Source organism: Centropristis striata, chromosome 10 (assembly GCF_030273125.1).
Source record: "Centropristis striata isolate RG_2023a ecotype Rhode Island chromosome 10, C.striata_1.0, whole genome shotgun sequence".
Taxonomy (NCBI): domain Eukaryota; kingdom Metazoa; phylum Chordata; class Actinopteri; order Perciformes; family Serranidae; genus Centropristis; species Centropristis striata.
The window spans coordinates 11,248,822-11,267,655 of NC_081526.1; the positions used below are offsets into that span (position 1 = coordinate 11,248,822).

At 38.6% G+C, this 18,834-nt stretch overlaps 1 protein-coding gene across 2 annotated transcripts in view; it reads right to left on the bottom strand.

Moving 5' to 3' along the window:
• Window positions 1–5,896, bottom strand: part of LOC131979488 (glypican-6-like) — a 111,043-nt gene extending 105,147 nt beyond the window's left edge. For both annotated transcript variants that reach the window (XM_059343486.1, XM_059343485.1), the window contains exon 1: window positions 5,519–5,896. In XM_059343486.1, the coding sequence (XP_059199469.1) occupies window positions 5,519–5,669 (151 nt within the window). In that variant the 5' untranslated portion in view covers window positions 5,670–5,896. The remainder of the gene's footprint in view (window positions 1–5,518) is intronic.
• Window positions 5,897–18,834: the final 12,938 nt, after the last annotated feature.

Genomic DNA, 18,834 nt, shown 5'->3' on the forward strand with positions numbered 1-18,834 from the left:
CTTGAATACTGGTAAGGCCATATCCAAACTCAAACAATAACTGCCAATCCCAAAAGTCCAATTATCAGCAATTTTATCACAAATATTTCGATTTTTGTGGAGTGAAATGTAAAAAGCGTAAACAGAAAGCCGTCAGAAGCTGTGATCATTTTCAGGACCTCATTCCCAGATCTATCTCCACATGTGAGTGACAGCAAGGTCACAATAATCTGACAATACATCACAGCAACGCTGGCGTATGCTGCCGGGGCTAACAAAGTCACCTGGCCATTCCCTCTGCAGGCACTCCCATTTAGCCCTTTTTAATCCTCTCCATCCCATTATATGACGGCAGAGAACCTGTGCATATTACACGCTTCGGCAGAGATCATTTGCCTCGTTGTGCAGGCAGCAGAGGATCACATAAAATATCAGCACCGTTATTTCTGTCCCATCTCCATCTCCTTGCTGGGAGTAAACAGAGCTGGCCGTCAAATGATAGCATAGAGTATGACATGCTAAGAAGTTCCATTGAATCCAGCAGTCTCCTGTGTGACTCACTTTCCATATCTTCCCATCTTGTCTCAGACATTGGGTAACCAGCTGAGTGGAAAGTGAGACAGCTGGGGCCAGACTGAGTGCAGGTCTGATCTTTAACCGGAGTTACAAAGAGGTGGATTTAAAATTCAACACATTTAACAGTTAAAATAAAGCAGAAGTGGAAGAACTACTAAGCAGCCTGTTGCACTAGCTGTGTGTAATTCTCTCTTAAGTGAGGCTGTAAAGTCGACACTAAACAATGTTCTGAAACTAGTGAGTTTGAGCCTAAATCTCTATCTGGTTGCACCAAGATAACATTCATCTTTGCTACCGCTACTCTAACTAAAATCCTGTTGCAGAAAGTAACATTTTCATTTCCAGTGGCCAGTCAGTGAAGTCAGGCACTATTCTTAATGCAGTCTTTATCACTGTGTTGTCAAAATACATAACAAGGCTGTTTGTTAAAATTATAGCTTTCATATTTACCACATTATGATCAAAATAAACATAGTGCTTGTTATGCTGTCAAGCACTGTGCTTATGGTTGTTTTAATTAAGGCTGGGTGATGATTCAATATAATAACATCAATCCTTTATCATATCATAATTCAATGGAATCATATTGTGAGTATTACAATGAATGCATAATTACTTAAATGTCTAAGAAAATTTGATGTGTGTACACCTGTCTATTTATCTTTTTTCCCCTCTACATTTCACTTTAAACTGTTCTGTTCATTTTGCACTGAAGTTGTGAGTTATTTCCATTCATCAACTATTTAATTCACACAGACGTAACAAAATGGGTATTTTTTACAGAGTATCACCAAAAAATAAAAATCATAAACCATAAAAATGCTACCTCATGATATGTATCACCATCATGATATGAAATTACCAATGTTGTGATAGTAAATATTGGCATTATCGCCCAGCCCTATTTTAATGCAGCTTTGTTCTATTGGCTATCATGCTCAATAAGTGTGTGCAAAAACAAGTCTCTGGGGCCCAATTGTCTTTGAACACCTTGCTACATAATAGCGAAGAGGCTAACAGCTAAACATAGCTAAAGCTAATCACCAAGGGACTCATTATGCTGAATAATATTACATATTATATTAGTGATCCACTACTGATTATAGTGATGCATTAACACATTCATCACATGAATGTCGTAGTGGTTGAAGGTGGAGTTCATTTTAACTGCTCCGTATATTGCTGGGTATCTTGACCAAATAATAATTCATCATAATTTATCAGTTGATTTATCTATATTTTCTATTAATGATCTGAAGTAGAAGTATAAAGTAGCAGAAATTGTAAATACTCAAGTATCTCAAAACTCTACTTACAAATATATAGCTATATGGTTTGATATTTTGCAGAGACTACAGGGGCATCTCAATGAATTAGAATATCATGGAAATAACATTTCCAGTAGTTTAGTCAAATTGCGCCAACCAATAGATGGACATACTTTTCAGAGGCCAACATTTTCATATTAAACATACTTTTTAAAATTGGTCTATTCTAATATTCTGTTTTTTTGGAGACACTGAATTTTAGGTCTTCATTAAATGTAAGCCATGATCATTATAATTAGAAGAAATTAAATAAATTAAGACATGAAATGATTCATTCTGTGTGTAATGGATGTATATAATGTGTTATGTCCACTTTTTGAATTGAATTACTGACAGAAATAAACTTTTCTATGATATTCTAATTTATTGCGATGCACCTGTATACCAAACAGAGATGTTACGATTGTTCAAATACATTTTTTTTTTACAGTCATTTTGCTTTAATAAATATTGCCCCCATGCAATTTGAAAACTGCAATAGGCCGTATTGCAATTGTTCAGGCCTACAATGTACGTAGTTACATTGTGCCACCAAATTAAACCGATAGAAGCAAAGTCTGCTGTGGAGAGTTAGATGCTCCAGGCAGTTTTAGATGCGTGAACACTTAAAGACTTTAAGAGCAATCCACAAGTTCATGCTCCCGTGGTTTAAAATGCCTCCACCGTGTAGCTGTTGACAGCCTCCAGCCTGGCCCGGTCAGCTGGCAGAAGCACCGCCTAAGTCTTGTGGAATTACTGTACCAACTGAGCCTTTAGGCTTTGGATCATAACAACATTTCTGTCAATAACACTGACTCCACTGCTGTCATTCCACCTGACCTGGTTCCTTCTGTTTGACCAAACACAACAGCAAAGATATGGGATTGTAAGCTTTTCATTTTTCATCTTCATGAAAAACATATTGCAGTGGTTGAAAACTCTAAGTTGTGCTGAGAGCAGTTCTCCTGCAATCATACCCTGCTGTTATTTTTCTATTATATTTATAATGGGTGTAATGAGTGCTTTATATTGCCCACAAACATACAGTATGACCAGAATGTGAAATGCAGCAAGCAATTTGAATAAAAAACAGTAAAATGTGAAAAGGGGAAACAGCTCCTAATGAAAACAAACAGCCAACATTAACATAACAGCGATAAAGAATGTAACAGCAGTCTAATGGGATCAACTTAAACAGATACTGTAAGTCCAAAAATGTGGCATATGTGTAACTTCATAAGTGAAAATCAAATGGTTCCTGTCTAATTTGATGTCTAACAAGGTGTCTAATGGCATCTTACATAAGAAGCAGCATATACACACACACACACACACACACACACACACACGCGCGCGTGCACACACACGTACACACCTCCCTGCCGAAGCAATTTGATGTTGAAGTCTCTGATAACGACAGATATTTCAGGAAATCAAACGGCAAAGAGCAGCCATTTAGCATGAAGTATTATGGAAGCAGTGAAAACATCATTTGTAGAGGTGGACCAGTAACATGAAGGTTGATGTTTTTTTTGCCAAATCATCAGTGAGTTAATAGAATGTGATGGCAGCTGTAAGGCTGACAGGAACAATAAGCTATACAGGAAGCTTTAAGAGCCGCTCTACACTGAGTCCCACAAGGACCAACTAATCTACAAGTACTGGAATATTAACTCTCAAGTAATGTCATCACTGAAAATGCTCCCCCGCCTGCCACATGGGCACTCTTCTTAACCCCTTCAGTGCCACTACAAAACAGCTAATATTCCAACAGGGCTAGAAATAATGAATAAAAAAAATATATATAACAAAATAAGCATACTATAATTGAGTGTACTCTGTAAGTGTGCTTTAAAGTACTGAGTGAACTAAAATTAGATAAAGTACATACTTAAATAATAATAGTAGAAAGCAGAAAATGCCTGATTCATCTCATATAATAAATAGGAAGTAGCTCAGCTCTATTCTGAATGGACTGAATGGAAAGGGAACAGGAAAGTAAAGAACCATCCATGAGATGAGATTCAAAATCAGCTCAACTTATATTAATATGCAGGGTTTAAACTGTGAATATATATTGCTGCTTCTGATATTTTTTGATGAGAAGTTGCTGTGCTTTTCAATTAACTTTGAAAATAAAAGGTATTTTCACCTCACGATTTGGCTCATAGCTTGATTATTGTTTGCATGAGGGAGAGGCAATAAGTCGCAAGCCTGAAGGGCAAGCCCATCACTGTGTGAATTTGCTGAGGTGTTGATAATGCGCTGTCTCTCCGGCAGACATGTGAGGTTATGACTCGCTCAAAGACCACATCAAAAGACGTTTATTCAGGGTGACAACGTTCACAGATGAGAGAGATTGAATTTTTCACTCATTTGGGAGATTAGTTGTGATGTCAGGGACATGGATCCAAAGGATTTAATCAGTTAGTTATTCAGCCCATCTCTGAACAGGTGCGCCTGTTATCAAATATGCAGCCTTTTACTTGTGCCAGATTTCCTGCTTTATAGAGAAAATGATTGGCCTTGGAGCACAACAATGACGACCTGGAGAAATGGAGTGATGAAAAAAAAAAGAACATCTTTTATTCCTAATTACTTTTCTTCAGATGCACACATAACTACATGCCAAAAATTGCCTTCACTAATCATGTGGAACCCCAGAATACTATTAGCTATATACTGATGTATAAAATATATTATAGCAGTAAACATTTTTTGTGTATATAACTGTCTGTATTTCCACTAATAGCAAAAAGTATGTATTTAGAAAATTGTTTCTGAAACATGTTCTTAGTTTTGAATCCAAACAAGCATTATTAAACCTTGATCGTTTGCATGTATTATCCTCTGCCCATCTAATAAACTATATGTGACAATGAATTATGTAAGGCATTTGAAATAACTGCTCCACAGTGTAGTAGTACCTGAAAGTATGTCATTGACTCATTGTAATGGACTGCTACTGAAGCACAGTAAGAGCCGGCAGTTCCACTTCACCTTATCGCTTAATTTTCTCAGTACAGGAGTTAATCTGCACAGTTGATCAGTCATTATCTCTGCTTGGTTAACACAGTTGCAGACCTCTGCTGGACACAGATCCAACCCACAGCTGCCTATGGGGCTCATTAGGATACACATTCAATATTTCTGGCTGGCTGATAGGATATTGTCATCTCAGCATGAATATACAGTCAGTAAACCAGCTCGCATTAAGTGGCAAAAAGTGGCCGTTTTGGATGAGGGGTTTTCCTGATTACAGCAGGTCTGTCACTTCACTGATGCAAGCTGTTTGGGTGCAGGAAGCTGCACCAGTTGTTGGTCAGCATCCAGTCAGGTCATGTAAGACTATTTTGGTAATTGGGTATATCCCCTGTGTAAAACTTAGGTCAGTTAGACTTGCAGCAACTTATTGAGTGACAGGTGGTCGAGCTGCTGTATAACAGATTCATGTGTTGCAGTCACAGCCCCTGCAGCATTCAAACAAACACCTACAGTAATACTTTGCATCATAGATTAGTTGCAATGGGATATTTGGAGGGGTTTAAGTTCCCCACGAAAAGCTTTATAACACGCAAAGCCTGTATTTTTTTTTTTAAATATCTATTTTGCAGTTCGTGAGCCCAATTGACGGGTCGCACTGAGTGCAGCCTTACCTGGGATCTCCTGAAGAGGAACATGTGCGAAGCTGAAGCCTTTCCCGATACAAGCCTCCCTCACCTCGCTGCAGTTCCGTGCCTTAAATTCAGCTCTCGCTGCAACAGACAGCACAGAAAAAGTGCAGATGATGGTCTCTAGTCTGAGCATTGTTCACTTCTGTGAAGATCCTTATTGTTTAAAGGTTCTCTGCCGTATCCTCGCTTGTCAAAACTCCTCTGCAGTAGATCCGCAGGTATATTTAATGACTGTGCGTTTAATGGTTGCAACTCAACTATTAGTGTCTACCAACACATTTCCCAAAGCACTAAAAAAGGGTTTCTATCGCGACCGAGAATTAGTCAAAGTCCCCCGTTGCTGCAGAAAAAGAGGAGTGCGAGTGTGGAGGTGCCACATGAATCCAGGCAGTGCTCTTCTTCCCGGCGTGTTGACTCAACTTCGCTGAGCAGACGAAGCCCCCTGGTCGCTGTGTTGGAGTGGAAGTGCTGTGTGGAGGGGAGCGCTCTGTGTTCACATCAGATGCACTAGCGAGGCAGAGTGGGACACAAAATACGGAGTGGAGTACAGCCTCATCCACTTTAGTGGGGGCTGCAGGTCGGTGTCTCACAACAGAGATGGTGGGCTGACTGTGAGGTGTAAGAAGAAAAAAAACTCAGGTTTTCATAGATGGATTTTTTGGATTTGGGATTTTTTTCTATAATGCTTTAATTGTATCGTTTAACACATGCTTACTGCTTTAGAATCAATAACAGGGAAGCTGTTAAACCATGTAGGGATATTTGGGAATATTAGAGATAAATTCTTCTCAGATCATTTTTGGTATGTTTTTGTTTTTGTTTTTTTAACCAATATTTAAGTAGAATTTTTTTTTGCCCTACAGTTTCAGAGTGCAATTCTACAATTCTACAATATCATTTACCGACACTTTTATCCAAAGCGACGTACATTTGAGAGTTAACACAAAACAAGCAAAGATGAAGTCAAGAAACAACACAAGAGTAAGTCACATGGGTTTAGTTTGAGTCCATTTGGATTAAATTGATTTAAGGTTGTGCGAGCAGTCAGTGTGAACACTTCTTATTTTTATTTTATTTTATGTATTTATCATTCTCATCTGTGTAGATCAAGTGTGAATGTGTTCAGTAAAGAGCTGGGTCTTCAGTCTCTTCAATTAAATTCACTTGCATGTCAATTTGTTATGATTACATTATGCCAAACAAGCAAGCGCAACACAAGTAATAGCAAACCAGCGAATATTACTTACCAGTCCAACAGCAAGAAGAATTGTCTTTTATTTTACAATTAAAAGCCAGTCATGTCAGCTAAAAGCCACTTACTCCTGCGGCCTCTTGCTCGGTCACTCTCTCCATTTCCCACAGGCAGCTTTGATAACAACTAATTCCCTATGAGATCAGCTGCATGAGTGAAGTCTGCTGACAGCTTAAGTGCCCAGATGTTCACATTAGCACATTAGCACCCTCGTCAACATCCTCTTCGGTCTCTTTGACTTTGTGGAGGCTGCTAAACCCGGCTCCAGTTCAGGCATGACGCCGGCGACACTCCCTGCGAGCATTCCCCTAAGCCCTAAAACCTTATCCTCCCAGTGGGCCAACACTCCCCAGTGTTTAGGGCTGACAGAAGCACTGTTCTCCCCACCACAAGTCAGTATAGCAAAAAATATTTTGCAGCTCTTTTTTGAAGTTAAAATATACATAATGTTGCAATAATAAAACAGGTTATTTGATCATTCTTACAATATATACAAAAATTCTTTCACTTTTTAATTATTTCCAAGTCTTGAAAGTTTGAGCTATGCCAATCGTTTTTTATCTTTTTATCTTTATTATTTCTTAAGTATGACTTACATTTAATAGGGGAGGTATTTTACCTTCATTTTTTTCCCTTTTTAAATATAGGCCAATGTATATGTGCAATTAATCTAAACAAAACATATTCACAGATTTGTGCAATGTAAAATGTGGTTTATTCGCTTTCTGTGTCTAAACATGATTTGAAATACTCAACCATTCTTTATTTGGGCTATGTGTTCATGTTCCAGTGTTGGGGATTTTATTGAATTCAGAAAATGTAAATGCTGGCAGTTTTTTCTCATTCATCTGACACCAAAGCAGAACACCAGTTGCACGGTATCAAACTGTATTAACTAGAGGATGTAAAGGATGCAATGAAGACCAGAAGACGAGCTTTCATGGTTTTATTGATTTTGGAACAGCTTGATCCCTGGGTAGATCAACAGTGGATTAACATGGCTGCCATCGATGTGCCTTCCTATTGGTATGGGATACCACATTTTGAAAGGTGCTTTAAAGTGGCTTGTTTCAGAGGGTGACGCCACACTGGAAGATTTGGGGCTAAAAATCAGATTCCACTGCTTTTATGATGTCATTGCTTATAGGAAAGTGGGTCGTTATCAGGAAAAATGTTTTAAAATACTTTTATGTATGTCCACCTTGGTACAATATGTCCATTGTAAAACAAATGTGAGCTTTGGTAGAGGATAAAGTTCAGAAACGTATTGCACTTTGAAGCAGAAAACAAACTAGTTTCCAACAAAATTAACAAATGTGTCTCTTACTCAGATTACTGAAGTGTGTGTGTGTGTGTGTGTGTGTGTGTGTGTGTGTGTGTGTTTGTGTGTGTGTGTGTGTGGCCATGGTATCATTGTAAATATTGAAAAAAGAATAGTGTACTGCTATAGTTTGCATAATCTAAGAGACTAATTTAGCTTTATATGCTGGCGGTGAGTCCAAGCCATCCCAAAGCTCCCTTCAAAAACTCTCTGCTCTACTTTTGTAGTGAGACTTTTTGACCTGGACATGTCACAGTTAATTATCCAACTTTGAAACTCCAGGGACGGGTTTCATCCAAATGACATTTTTTAATATAATGAAAAATTAATTTCATGGGACATTCTCAGTAAAGATATCTGTCAAGTTGCCTAACTAGACTATAAAGTGCTTCAGATTGTGGGTGCGTGCATAATATGGTGCCTTCAATGCCCCCTGTGCACACCATTTCTAATACAATGTATGCATATTCTATTTACAGATATATTGCGCTGCCAAAACGTGTTTATCTTCCCACTCTTTTGGGATGCCCACACACTCCCAGAACAGAGACATGTTGTCCCTCCTGTGTGTTTTGAGTTTATCTTGGGGGTGTCCCTCCAGCTGGTCATCCCCAACAGTCTTCCAAAGGGAGATGTGAAAAAAATCAGTCAGTCACAAGCTCAAGTGCAGTTAAAAGGCAAGAGACTGAGGGAGCGCTAAAAATTGAGTTTTATTATCTTGGCAAAACCACAAAGACAAAGCAGTAAACACTGTAACCACTGAGGTGACTAAACTCTAACTTTGGCAGTGGATTGACAGTGCAGGAAGCTTCAAACAGGCTAGAATATATCCTGTCATATTTTATCAGTATGAAGAATACATTATCAGGCAAATACACACTGAAGACTTTGCAACCAAGATAAATAACACAATAGTTAAACAGGTTCAGTTCAGTGATGGCTGCTTAATCAGCACCATGGAGAGCGCCATAACCTCCCCAGATACCTGAGCTATGACTAATATGAAAGGGCAATTGTGCAGCTTTGAGATCATCTGCCGTCACTGAAACCTTTCATCCTATCCCCGAGAGAAACCAACCACCTGTGGAGACTCTTTGATTTGCTGCTTGTATTTTTTCACTCTTATTCTTTTGGTCGGCAGCCAAAGGTTATAGGGTTTAAAACTTCCAGACATGAGCAACTTTGAGCATGAAGTCCGTTTAGGGCGTTAACCTAGGAGACATTGAGAGTACATTTTGTGGTTAAATAAATATATTTACTCATGAATTCACACTTGCAGCAACAGTATCTTTCAGCTGCAATAATTATTATCGGTTACTGCGGTTGTTTGGCTTAATGAAGCGAGATAACGCAAACATATCCTGGGTACGTTGAACTTGCTTCATTGTAAAGGGCTCAGAAGTTATTGTTATTTTAATTGTGTTCTATGTCATGTACAGAAGCAGTTGTTTTTAACTCAACCCTGTCCTTTCCTCCTAACCTTAACATAAGACTTATAAGAAAAACATTTTTAGACTGAGCTGTAAGACCAACGTTGAAGTTGAAATTACCCTTTTTTTTTTTTTTACATAAACCCGAAAGAGCTTAAATTGATTGTGAATAATTGAGTTAAATTCTTAAGTATGTGGAGTATCCCATTGAGTCTGTGAATTGACTTGTGTTGATTCTGTATGTAACTGTGTGTTATTGGATGTCCAGATTACTGTGCATTGTCAGCATGGCAGAAACTTACAATCAGTTAAGAATGAAACAAGTGTTATCGTACCAGTCTGGGAATAGTCAAGTATACTTTGTTTCAGGATTTAAATTGAAAACTCATATGGAGAATGTAGATAAACTGACGAACCCAGACAACCTGATTTTTGCCATGACAACAAGAAACAGGAAAGTTAATGCATATTCCAATAAGAGTGAGTATTCTACCTGAATGACAGTGGTCTGGTGTCATGTAGCAAGTACTGAACATGTTAAGAATATAGACACAAATCTCTCTCATGAGTAAGTTTATCCCTGTGAGCCTATAATCATAATTGTTGAAATGAAACACTATGTATGGTTCTACAATCTTATCCAAGATTCACGCAACAGCCTCCAGTTCCTAATGTGCAGCTTTTCTTACAAGTTTTTGATGGCAAATTGCGGCTTGGCTTTGTAGATCAATTCAATCAATCAATTCATGATAGATTTTCTCTGTATTTAAACAGGTTTTCTGTTGAGGTAGATCATCTGTTTGAAAGGGGGAAAAAATGAAAGAAACTATTTGCCTATTAAAAAAAAGTCCCTCTTTTTAAAATAGTTGTTGAATGTGGTGGTGATACAACAGCAGTGTTTGAAGAAGAAGTTGATCTTGTGAGATTATGCCAAGGCCAGGGTGCATTGTATGAAAAGGCACTTTTGCTGACTTCAGAGTAGACGGCAGCTGCTGATGTTTATCCGTAGAGATGATCTGGTATGATAAGTGGTAGAAATAGGAGGAAGCATTTTACAGAGGTCCAAAAATAGCTTTAAAAGGTATATGTGAACAATCCTCCTTACAATATTTTCAATGTTGTCGATACAGTCAACACATTCGAATAACAGTCACGAGTACATAATTCAACATCCAAAATAAACCTGTAGAATGAAAGAATGGACCAAGCCTGTACACTGGATATATATTATCAATATCTAAAACAAACTTTTAATGGAACATATATTTGTATATTTGAAATGGTGCTTCCTATGCTTTGAAAATTGCCAGCCATATAATAAAGGATTGATAAAAAAGAGGGAGGGAGAAAAGAGAACTAAGCAATAAACAACTGCTGTCATAAATATTCATAAAAATGATATGAATTGATGATCCACCTAGAGTTTTTGTATATTCTATGAACTGCACAGACCTTTTAAACGCTCCCTCTAACATTTTTGAACAAAAATACTTCTTAAGAAATATTTTATAATCGCTCTGAAGCAGTTTAAGTGAAAGAAACTCACCACAAACCAACTGACTTCAAACCGAGAGACTGTGAACAGTTACAAATCATCTACTTTCAAATACTATATGGAGTGAACTTCTCAACTCACCACACCATCCCACCCCCCACCGGAAGATTCTGAACGTCTATAAACTGGGATATAAGTGAATATGAAAAGTGTTTTGTTTTTTCCTGTCAGTCTCTTAACAGCTCTTCTTTGATGTCTGTTTTTTTGCTGCATTTTCTGTCATTGAAAAATCCAAAGTCGTCCTGGGAGAAATACCCTGTATCCGGTTATACCTGTGTCCCCATTCAAATATCTCTGAGATGTGGACAGGCCTTTGAATGAGTCGTCTGGAGCTGTGGTGAGACATAACATCTCCCGCTGCACTGAACAGATGCTCAGAGGACAGCGACTCTTAATCCACGCCCAGCGAAACGAGATGCTGTGTTCCAGCAGGGGACCCACTGAGAAAGGAATAAACAAATACAGGCTTCACCGATGCTTCGTAAATTAGTAATCAAAGTAATTAGACGGGTCTTGAGCCTTGGGGGTTACCTATTCACTGAACCCTCGACGGTGTGCACTTACTCTCAAGCCTGCGCAGAGTGTGTGCACCTGCGATTTCACTCAATGTGAGTTTTCTTTATCAAATCGCTTGTAAAGCTCCATTTGAAGTGCTATTGCCTATAGCTCCACCTGAGACCACTTTGCACTGTGTTTCCTTTGACCATGAGGCTGCAATTTCCGATGAAATATGCCACTCAAATCTATTTTAACCCACTCTCTTATTCTTTTTCTAAGCCACAAATGTGTATAAAATGACAAAAATATAAAACATGCCATCAGTGACGTATTTCACATCGTCATTACTCACAACAACACATAGCAAATTATGTTTTCTTGTCAGAAGAGTATTAATATCCTAACAAAAGTTGAATTGGCCTCATTTTCAGAGGAAAATTTACATGTGCTCACAAAAGCAGTGAAAGCTGCAGAGAAATATTAAAAGAAGCTAAAAGTTAAATGGAGGCACTGAAAGATGAGTTTCACACCTGTGGCTTTTTTGTCCAGTGAAATCGGACTCTGTTTGGTTTCCCCCTTGGTGTGACTTGTTTGGGTGGGTGTCAACTTGATAATTATACTTGGGGGAAACCAAAAACAACTCTTCTTTGAGATCTCCTAGAGGAAGTGGTCTCTGTCCGTCCCAGATGATCTTTTGTCATGGTATATGATCTGACCTTGATCTGACCCGACTACCAGGCCTCTGCAGCCGAGTGTTCTTTGCATGCTGGGATGCCACAAACAGTACCAGCTTGCATAGTTGTTATAACAGCTAGCCAAAGCATGAACAGAGGTATTTTCAAGACCTTTCCTTGCAGCACATTCGGCAATCTGCTGGTATAGTTTTGTCTGGTATATCGCCCAGATAATTATCGTGGTCATAAGCAAATGTCAACCCTGCTATGCAATTTAACATGCATAATTGTATAGCAGTGTTTCTTTCACAGAAATAGTCCAGAAGCTGGATCTTCCTACTACATTGTCTTTCTTGCTACTACCCCAGACACATATGACAAGTAAGCAGAGTGAACATTCTTATGTGGTTCTTGGTTTTCTAGGATATTTTGTCTGTGTAAACAGGAACCAAACCAAGAGGAAAATGCTCCAAGTTTAGAAACTCGTCAAGTAATTTGGACTGGAGCACACAAAATCAAAAATGGTGAAAATCCCAAAGATTCAGTTTCAGTGTGAGCAGTGAATAAAGGTGATGTATCAGTAGTTTAAGTTGGAAGTGTGAGTGAGGTCCTGAAAGCATTTGATTTGTCATTTGAAGAGTAAGAGATGAAAGCGGTTGAAATGTTGGTTTGCAGTGTAAAGGATGAAAGCACTTCTAGTGTCAGTTGCCATGTAAGTGATAAAAGTAGCTGAAGTGTCGGACTAAGTGGACGTGATAAGCGTCTAACTTCAAAATACGTTTAAATAAACAAGACAGTTAAATCTCCTGTGAAACTGAGGCATTTCATGTTGGGGTGTAAATTAGATTGAATTATAATGTATTTTTTTATATCCACTTATATCCAATTATACCACATGATAATATGAGTTTAAACAGTATTCCTGTATAACATGACTCATTAGAAACTGAAAAAGAAAATACCTCACTTGTACACACTTCTTTTAACAGCAGATTGTAATTACGAACTAATCTCATTCAACAACAGGCGCACAGCTAATTGCTGTCACCTGAAATCAAGTCAAGTGATGCTAATTAAATCAGTTTAAACTGCATTTTCACTGAGGGTTTTCTTATTGGATATTTTACTGTGCAGGCTCAAGCGAGAGTAAGAATATGCTATTGTCATGCATTAATGTTTTGAATTAATGTTTATGATCTTATTTCCAAAAGGTTCAGATTAGCAGTAAATTGGATCATTTACAAAACTTAATTATACTTTGGAAAGAAATTAAAACCTTAATTAATTGGCTGAAATCCGAAGTCACAAGACTCAGTAATTCATGATAATTTTATGTTGTAACAATGGAGAATTATAGGTATTAGTCATACCCACATACCTTACATATATACTATACTACTGAATATAACAAGCCAGTTCATGTATATTCTCTTATATATTCTATTCTGGTCACAAAATCAGTCCAATGCATACCGAACACAGTCATTACTGTAAAAGTATGATATTGTTGTAGAATTTTCTCTTCACTGCTGGAATCAAACAGCTGCATAAGAAGTTGCCCTTGCTTCTTTAATGTATTTCCATCAGCATGTATACCAGCTATTTCTATACAGTTATTCTTTATGTCTGTCTCTGGATCCAGTTCCCTCCCTGCAAAATCAGATGAAACCTTGTTACAGTCAGGAAAATTCTGGCAGAGAGTAGTAAGTTAGCCAGTTAAAAGGAAGCAGGGGGAGATTTTTCTTTCATTTTTAAAAAATATTTTTTTGGTGATGGCTAATACAAGGACAACATCAGTAAACCAAAACAACAATTAAAAAGGACACTGGTGGAGCATGGGCAAAAACACCAGTGGCTCCAATAAACAAATTAAGAGAATTGTGTGATTTGAAAGGATTCAAAACTGAATTGTCCCTGTCAAATATTATTTATGAGAGATGGCTAACAAGTCTTCTTTCATATAGTTATTAATATAACATAGCCACACACATTTTATCTAATCACTATTCATCATGCCAACAGCTGTGTGTAAAAGAAAAACACAGGTTTGCTTCTCCTCTCCACTCCCAAACAATGAAAGAGTTCAATGAGGATTTTTATTATTTTTGTATTGTGCTTAACTTGAGTCAATCAAAACATATTTGGTATGGAATTTATCTGCAAAGGCTCCAAATCAAAATGAGACCAATTGGATGTCAGTTTTACAGCCACAACAAAGACCAAAATGTGGCCTGCAACACACTTGATAAGGTTTTTTTTAGCCTAGCGGATTCTCAGAAATGCCATTAACTTTAAAGTAACTGAAGCATGTTGATCACTTGCTTTCCCAGAGCAGACAGAGTAGTCAAAAATATGTTTTTCTAAATGTGTTTATCGCCCTACCCATCAAACGTCCTTGAGCATACAGTCAGAAATAAATCCATCCATCCATCCGTCCGTCCATCCATCCGTCCATCCATCCATCCATCCGTGCATGCGTCCATCCATCCGTCCGTCCATCCATCCATCCATCCATCCATCCATCCATCCGTCCATCCATGCATGCGTCCATCCATCCGTTCATCCATCCGTCCATCCATCCATCCATCTATCTATCCTCCATCCATCCATCCATCCATCCATCCATCCATCCATCCATCCATCCATCCATCCATCCATCCATCTATCCATCCATCCATCCATCCATCCATGCATGCGTCCATCCATCCATCCATCATCCATCCATCCATCCATCCATCATCCATCCATCCGTCCGTCCGTCCGTCCGTCCGTCCATCCATGCATCCATCCATCCATCCATCATCCATCCATCCATCCATCCATCCATCCATCCATCCATCCATCCATCATCCATCCATCCATCCGTCCATCCATGCATGCGTCCATCCATCCATTTCCCGGGGCTGTGTCGCGGGGGCAGCAAGGTATTCCAGACGTCCCTCTCCCTAGCAACGTTTTACAGCTTTTCCTAGGAGAACCTGAGGCGTTCCCAGGCCAGAAGAGATATATATTCTCTCCAGTGTGTTCTGGGTCTTCCTCTGAAACTCTTACCAGTTGGAGGTGCCCGGAAAACTTCCCCCAGGAGGCACCCTGGAGCCACCCTCATCACATGCAAACCATCTCAATTGGTTCTTTCAATACAAAGGAGCAATGACTCCACTCTGAGCTCCACCAAAAATATCAGGCTGACATGTCTAGTAGTATAATGCATGTAGCAAGATTATCTGCGGACAGACAGACAGAAACACACATGCATGGAAGGAAACACACAACCATGATTCCCTCCAGGCTTATGCTTGGCAGAGATAAAAAATTAAGTTTCTTCTTTAGTTGCTACCAAAACAAATGCACATACTAGCCAGATCAAGATCTTTATGTTATGAGGTGGCGTTGCTCATTAAAAAAAATGCTTTTATCAAGCCACAAAATCAACAAAATGACAGTTCCTTGTAGTTGCTCAAAGAACATAATTAACAAAGACACAAAGACATGCACATCTGGTACAAGAATTAAACTTGGTCACTGTATACTGTGGTGACTAATTCCCATAGTCAGTAATTCTGACTTCTAATTAAATGTGGGACTTGTATCTAAATCTTACAGATACATATAAAAGTGTGAAAATCGAGGCATGTGTGATAATATAATGCGTCTCTGCGTCAGCCCTGCTCTCTGTCTACTGTAAAGTATGGCCAGAGATGTCCCACACATTCTCCACAAGCCCGAGGCAAGGGAAGACTCTGAATATGTTTTTCTTACTCATTCTTCATCGCCGCAGCGATTGTTCATTGCATTAGAAACAAACATGTCTTTGGGGCATGTCTCCGGCCGAGTATGAGAAATGAATCCATTATATAATGAAGAATGATCAACAGCTACAGTATGCAAATATACAGCAAACTACAAAACACATTTTCTCCAAGACGAATCATGTGTGTCTGCTGCAATCAACTGTAGCAAAGGACTATTCAGTTTAACCGTATGTACTGTATATAGACTTTAAAAGCAAAAATGAAATCACCACACTTTTAATCATTATCCTTTCCAATCTTGTGCAAAGTAAATCCCTTTTCCCCCCAGGGACCTGCTGACTTAGAAAATGAATTAGCATTCTTCTTGGTTTGCAGTCTCATCTGACTGTGGACCACCATGAGGAGAGAAATTCCACCTGACAGAACCTGCAAACACTAGCAAACAGCCAGGGTAAAGCAATAAAGCTGGGTAGATTAGCACATAAAGATAAGTGTGCTGTCATTAGACCTGACCATTTCAATGATTTATCTTGAGTCTGATGGCCCTGGCTGCCCCGGTCTAGTCTGGGCCCATTTATGATAGTGGTGCTTAAAGACCGTGGTTTGTTTCAAGTACAAACACTTAGCTGGCCATAATGAAGAACTTTTCATTATCTTACTGTAGATTTTACAAATATGTTAAGATTGATTGCTTCAACATGTGCTCATGATTACATTTAATGATGAGTAAATATGTTTATTCTTCTGTAATTACTCTCTAATTGGTTTCACGTGCAAGACACTGAGTGCAGAGGGACAGCTTTGAAACACTGCAGGCAAATAAGATACAAAAATCCATCAAAAGAACATCCATTTATTGTAAGTGACATTACATTAACCTGCTTTAAAAAATGATCATATGACTGTTTGCAATTTATTCTTCCCTCCATTTTCTGGGATTGCATGCAAGTTAAAAGTCATTCGTTTTCAACCGGCGACTTGTTATTTTATATCTGCATTTGGATCTTCGTGGGATTTCTTCATTCTACTGATGTTCAGCAAGACAGATTTAATATGCTGTGCAATCCTTCAAGCTTTGCCCCTTCCCTCCTCCCAGGGCATCTAATGCCGCATAATGAATCAGTGGCAGATACTCTTAGATGAAGCCTGTGTCAGCGTCAATGGTATGGATCTATGAAACTTTCATAAATGATCCAAAACATGTCATGCATTTGTATACTGCTGCGATGCTTGTTATAAATGTCAGATGAATTTCCAAAGACGTGCACTGAGCTGACTAATTACTTCGTGTTGATTGCTCTGAGCAACTAAAATAAATGTCACACAAACATGTCTGAAAACACGTTGTGTTGTGTAACACTACATAGTCATACACAAATGTCAGAATAATAAACTCAGCATAAAATCAATAAGCTTCGGGGCCAGATTAGGTTTCTCCTTTTTTTCTCGTCCACACTTATTTAGCTAGTCATAATTGCCTTCTATTATGCAATAAGTGCTTTATGTTCTGGGTCTGATTAAGGAAAAATACACTCAAACTGGACTTAGTTATTTAACTATAATTTACTACGACAGAACTGCTTAACCTTTTTATTAGGCATTATGGCCGTTTTGCCAGCATATAGAAAAAATTGACCTTGAAAAAATAAATATTTACAAAAACCTTTTTGTTTAAACACCTGACCTTGTTAAAAAATATTGATTGATGTGGTTAGAAAATGTATTTGCTGATGTCAGATAATTGAATTAATGTAAAGTAGTAGATCAATGAAATAGATAGACATTGGGGGCATTAATCCATGTCTGTGTTCCTGTTATAACACTAAATGCTGACTTAAAGTGTGTGCCAAAACACTTATAAATCTTCATTAAAATGCAGTCGTCCACAAGTTTCTTCTAAAAGGAATGATTTTATTTGATTAATTTAATTATTTTTGATGACTGAAAAAAAAGGATTTTTCTATTTCTTTAGTGTATTAAAGCAATAAAATTGGCACTGGATATGAGATGGTTTAAAATCTCCAAAACTTTAAAGCCGAACATTAATGATGTCTTTTCCACCACTTAAGTTTCATTCTTTTCTCAAATGTCGAGGACCACACATCACCCGGACAACCCAGCTGAACTGGAGGTTCAGTTTGGTTGGTTACTTCAGTTTTTCATTCAGCACAGCAGACTGACATTCATCACGACTGTGCCGTCATGAACAGGAGCAGGATGGATCAATACAACCCAATTAGAATCACAGTATCTCTCGGATCAAAGGCCTACTCCGATCGCAGGAATCTGACTACTAGACAATACGTTAATACAGAACCCAGTTGTTCTAGTGACAGCGGCATCCCATCCTCTGACACTCCGCTGCCGCCACTGCCAGAATACCAACAGTCTTTCATTGTTATAGCCCTTATGCAATCAATTTCAATCTAAGGCTAGTGGTCAATCACTCCCCAATAGCCGACACACAAAGCCTGCAAATAAGAGTGGGGGTAGGGGGGGTGAGATAGGCTCGACAAAGCTCCTGGAGTCCGATGTCTCTTTGCTGTCTGTGGTCTGGTGTGCTAGGCTGAGCAGACTATAGCACAGGGGGTTGTAAACAACACAGCTGGGACAAACAAACCAAATCCTGACACTCCTTGGCTCCTCTCTGGTTTAATCCTTTGCGAGCTCTGTATCTGCCAGAAACCATAATGATTTGGACTATTCTGGGCGCCTGGAAGATGTTCTGAAAATATATTGCAAGTCAAATTACCTGTGGGAATCGGTAAGACACAACACACCTGATGGCTTATAAACACAGATAAGACAAGATGGAT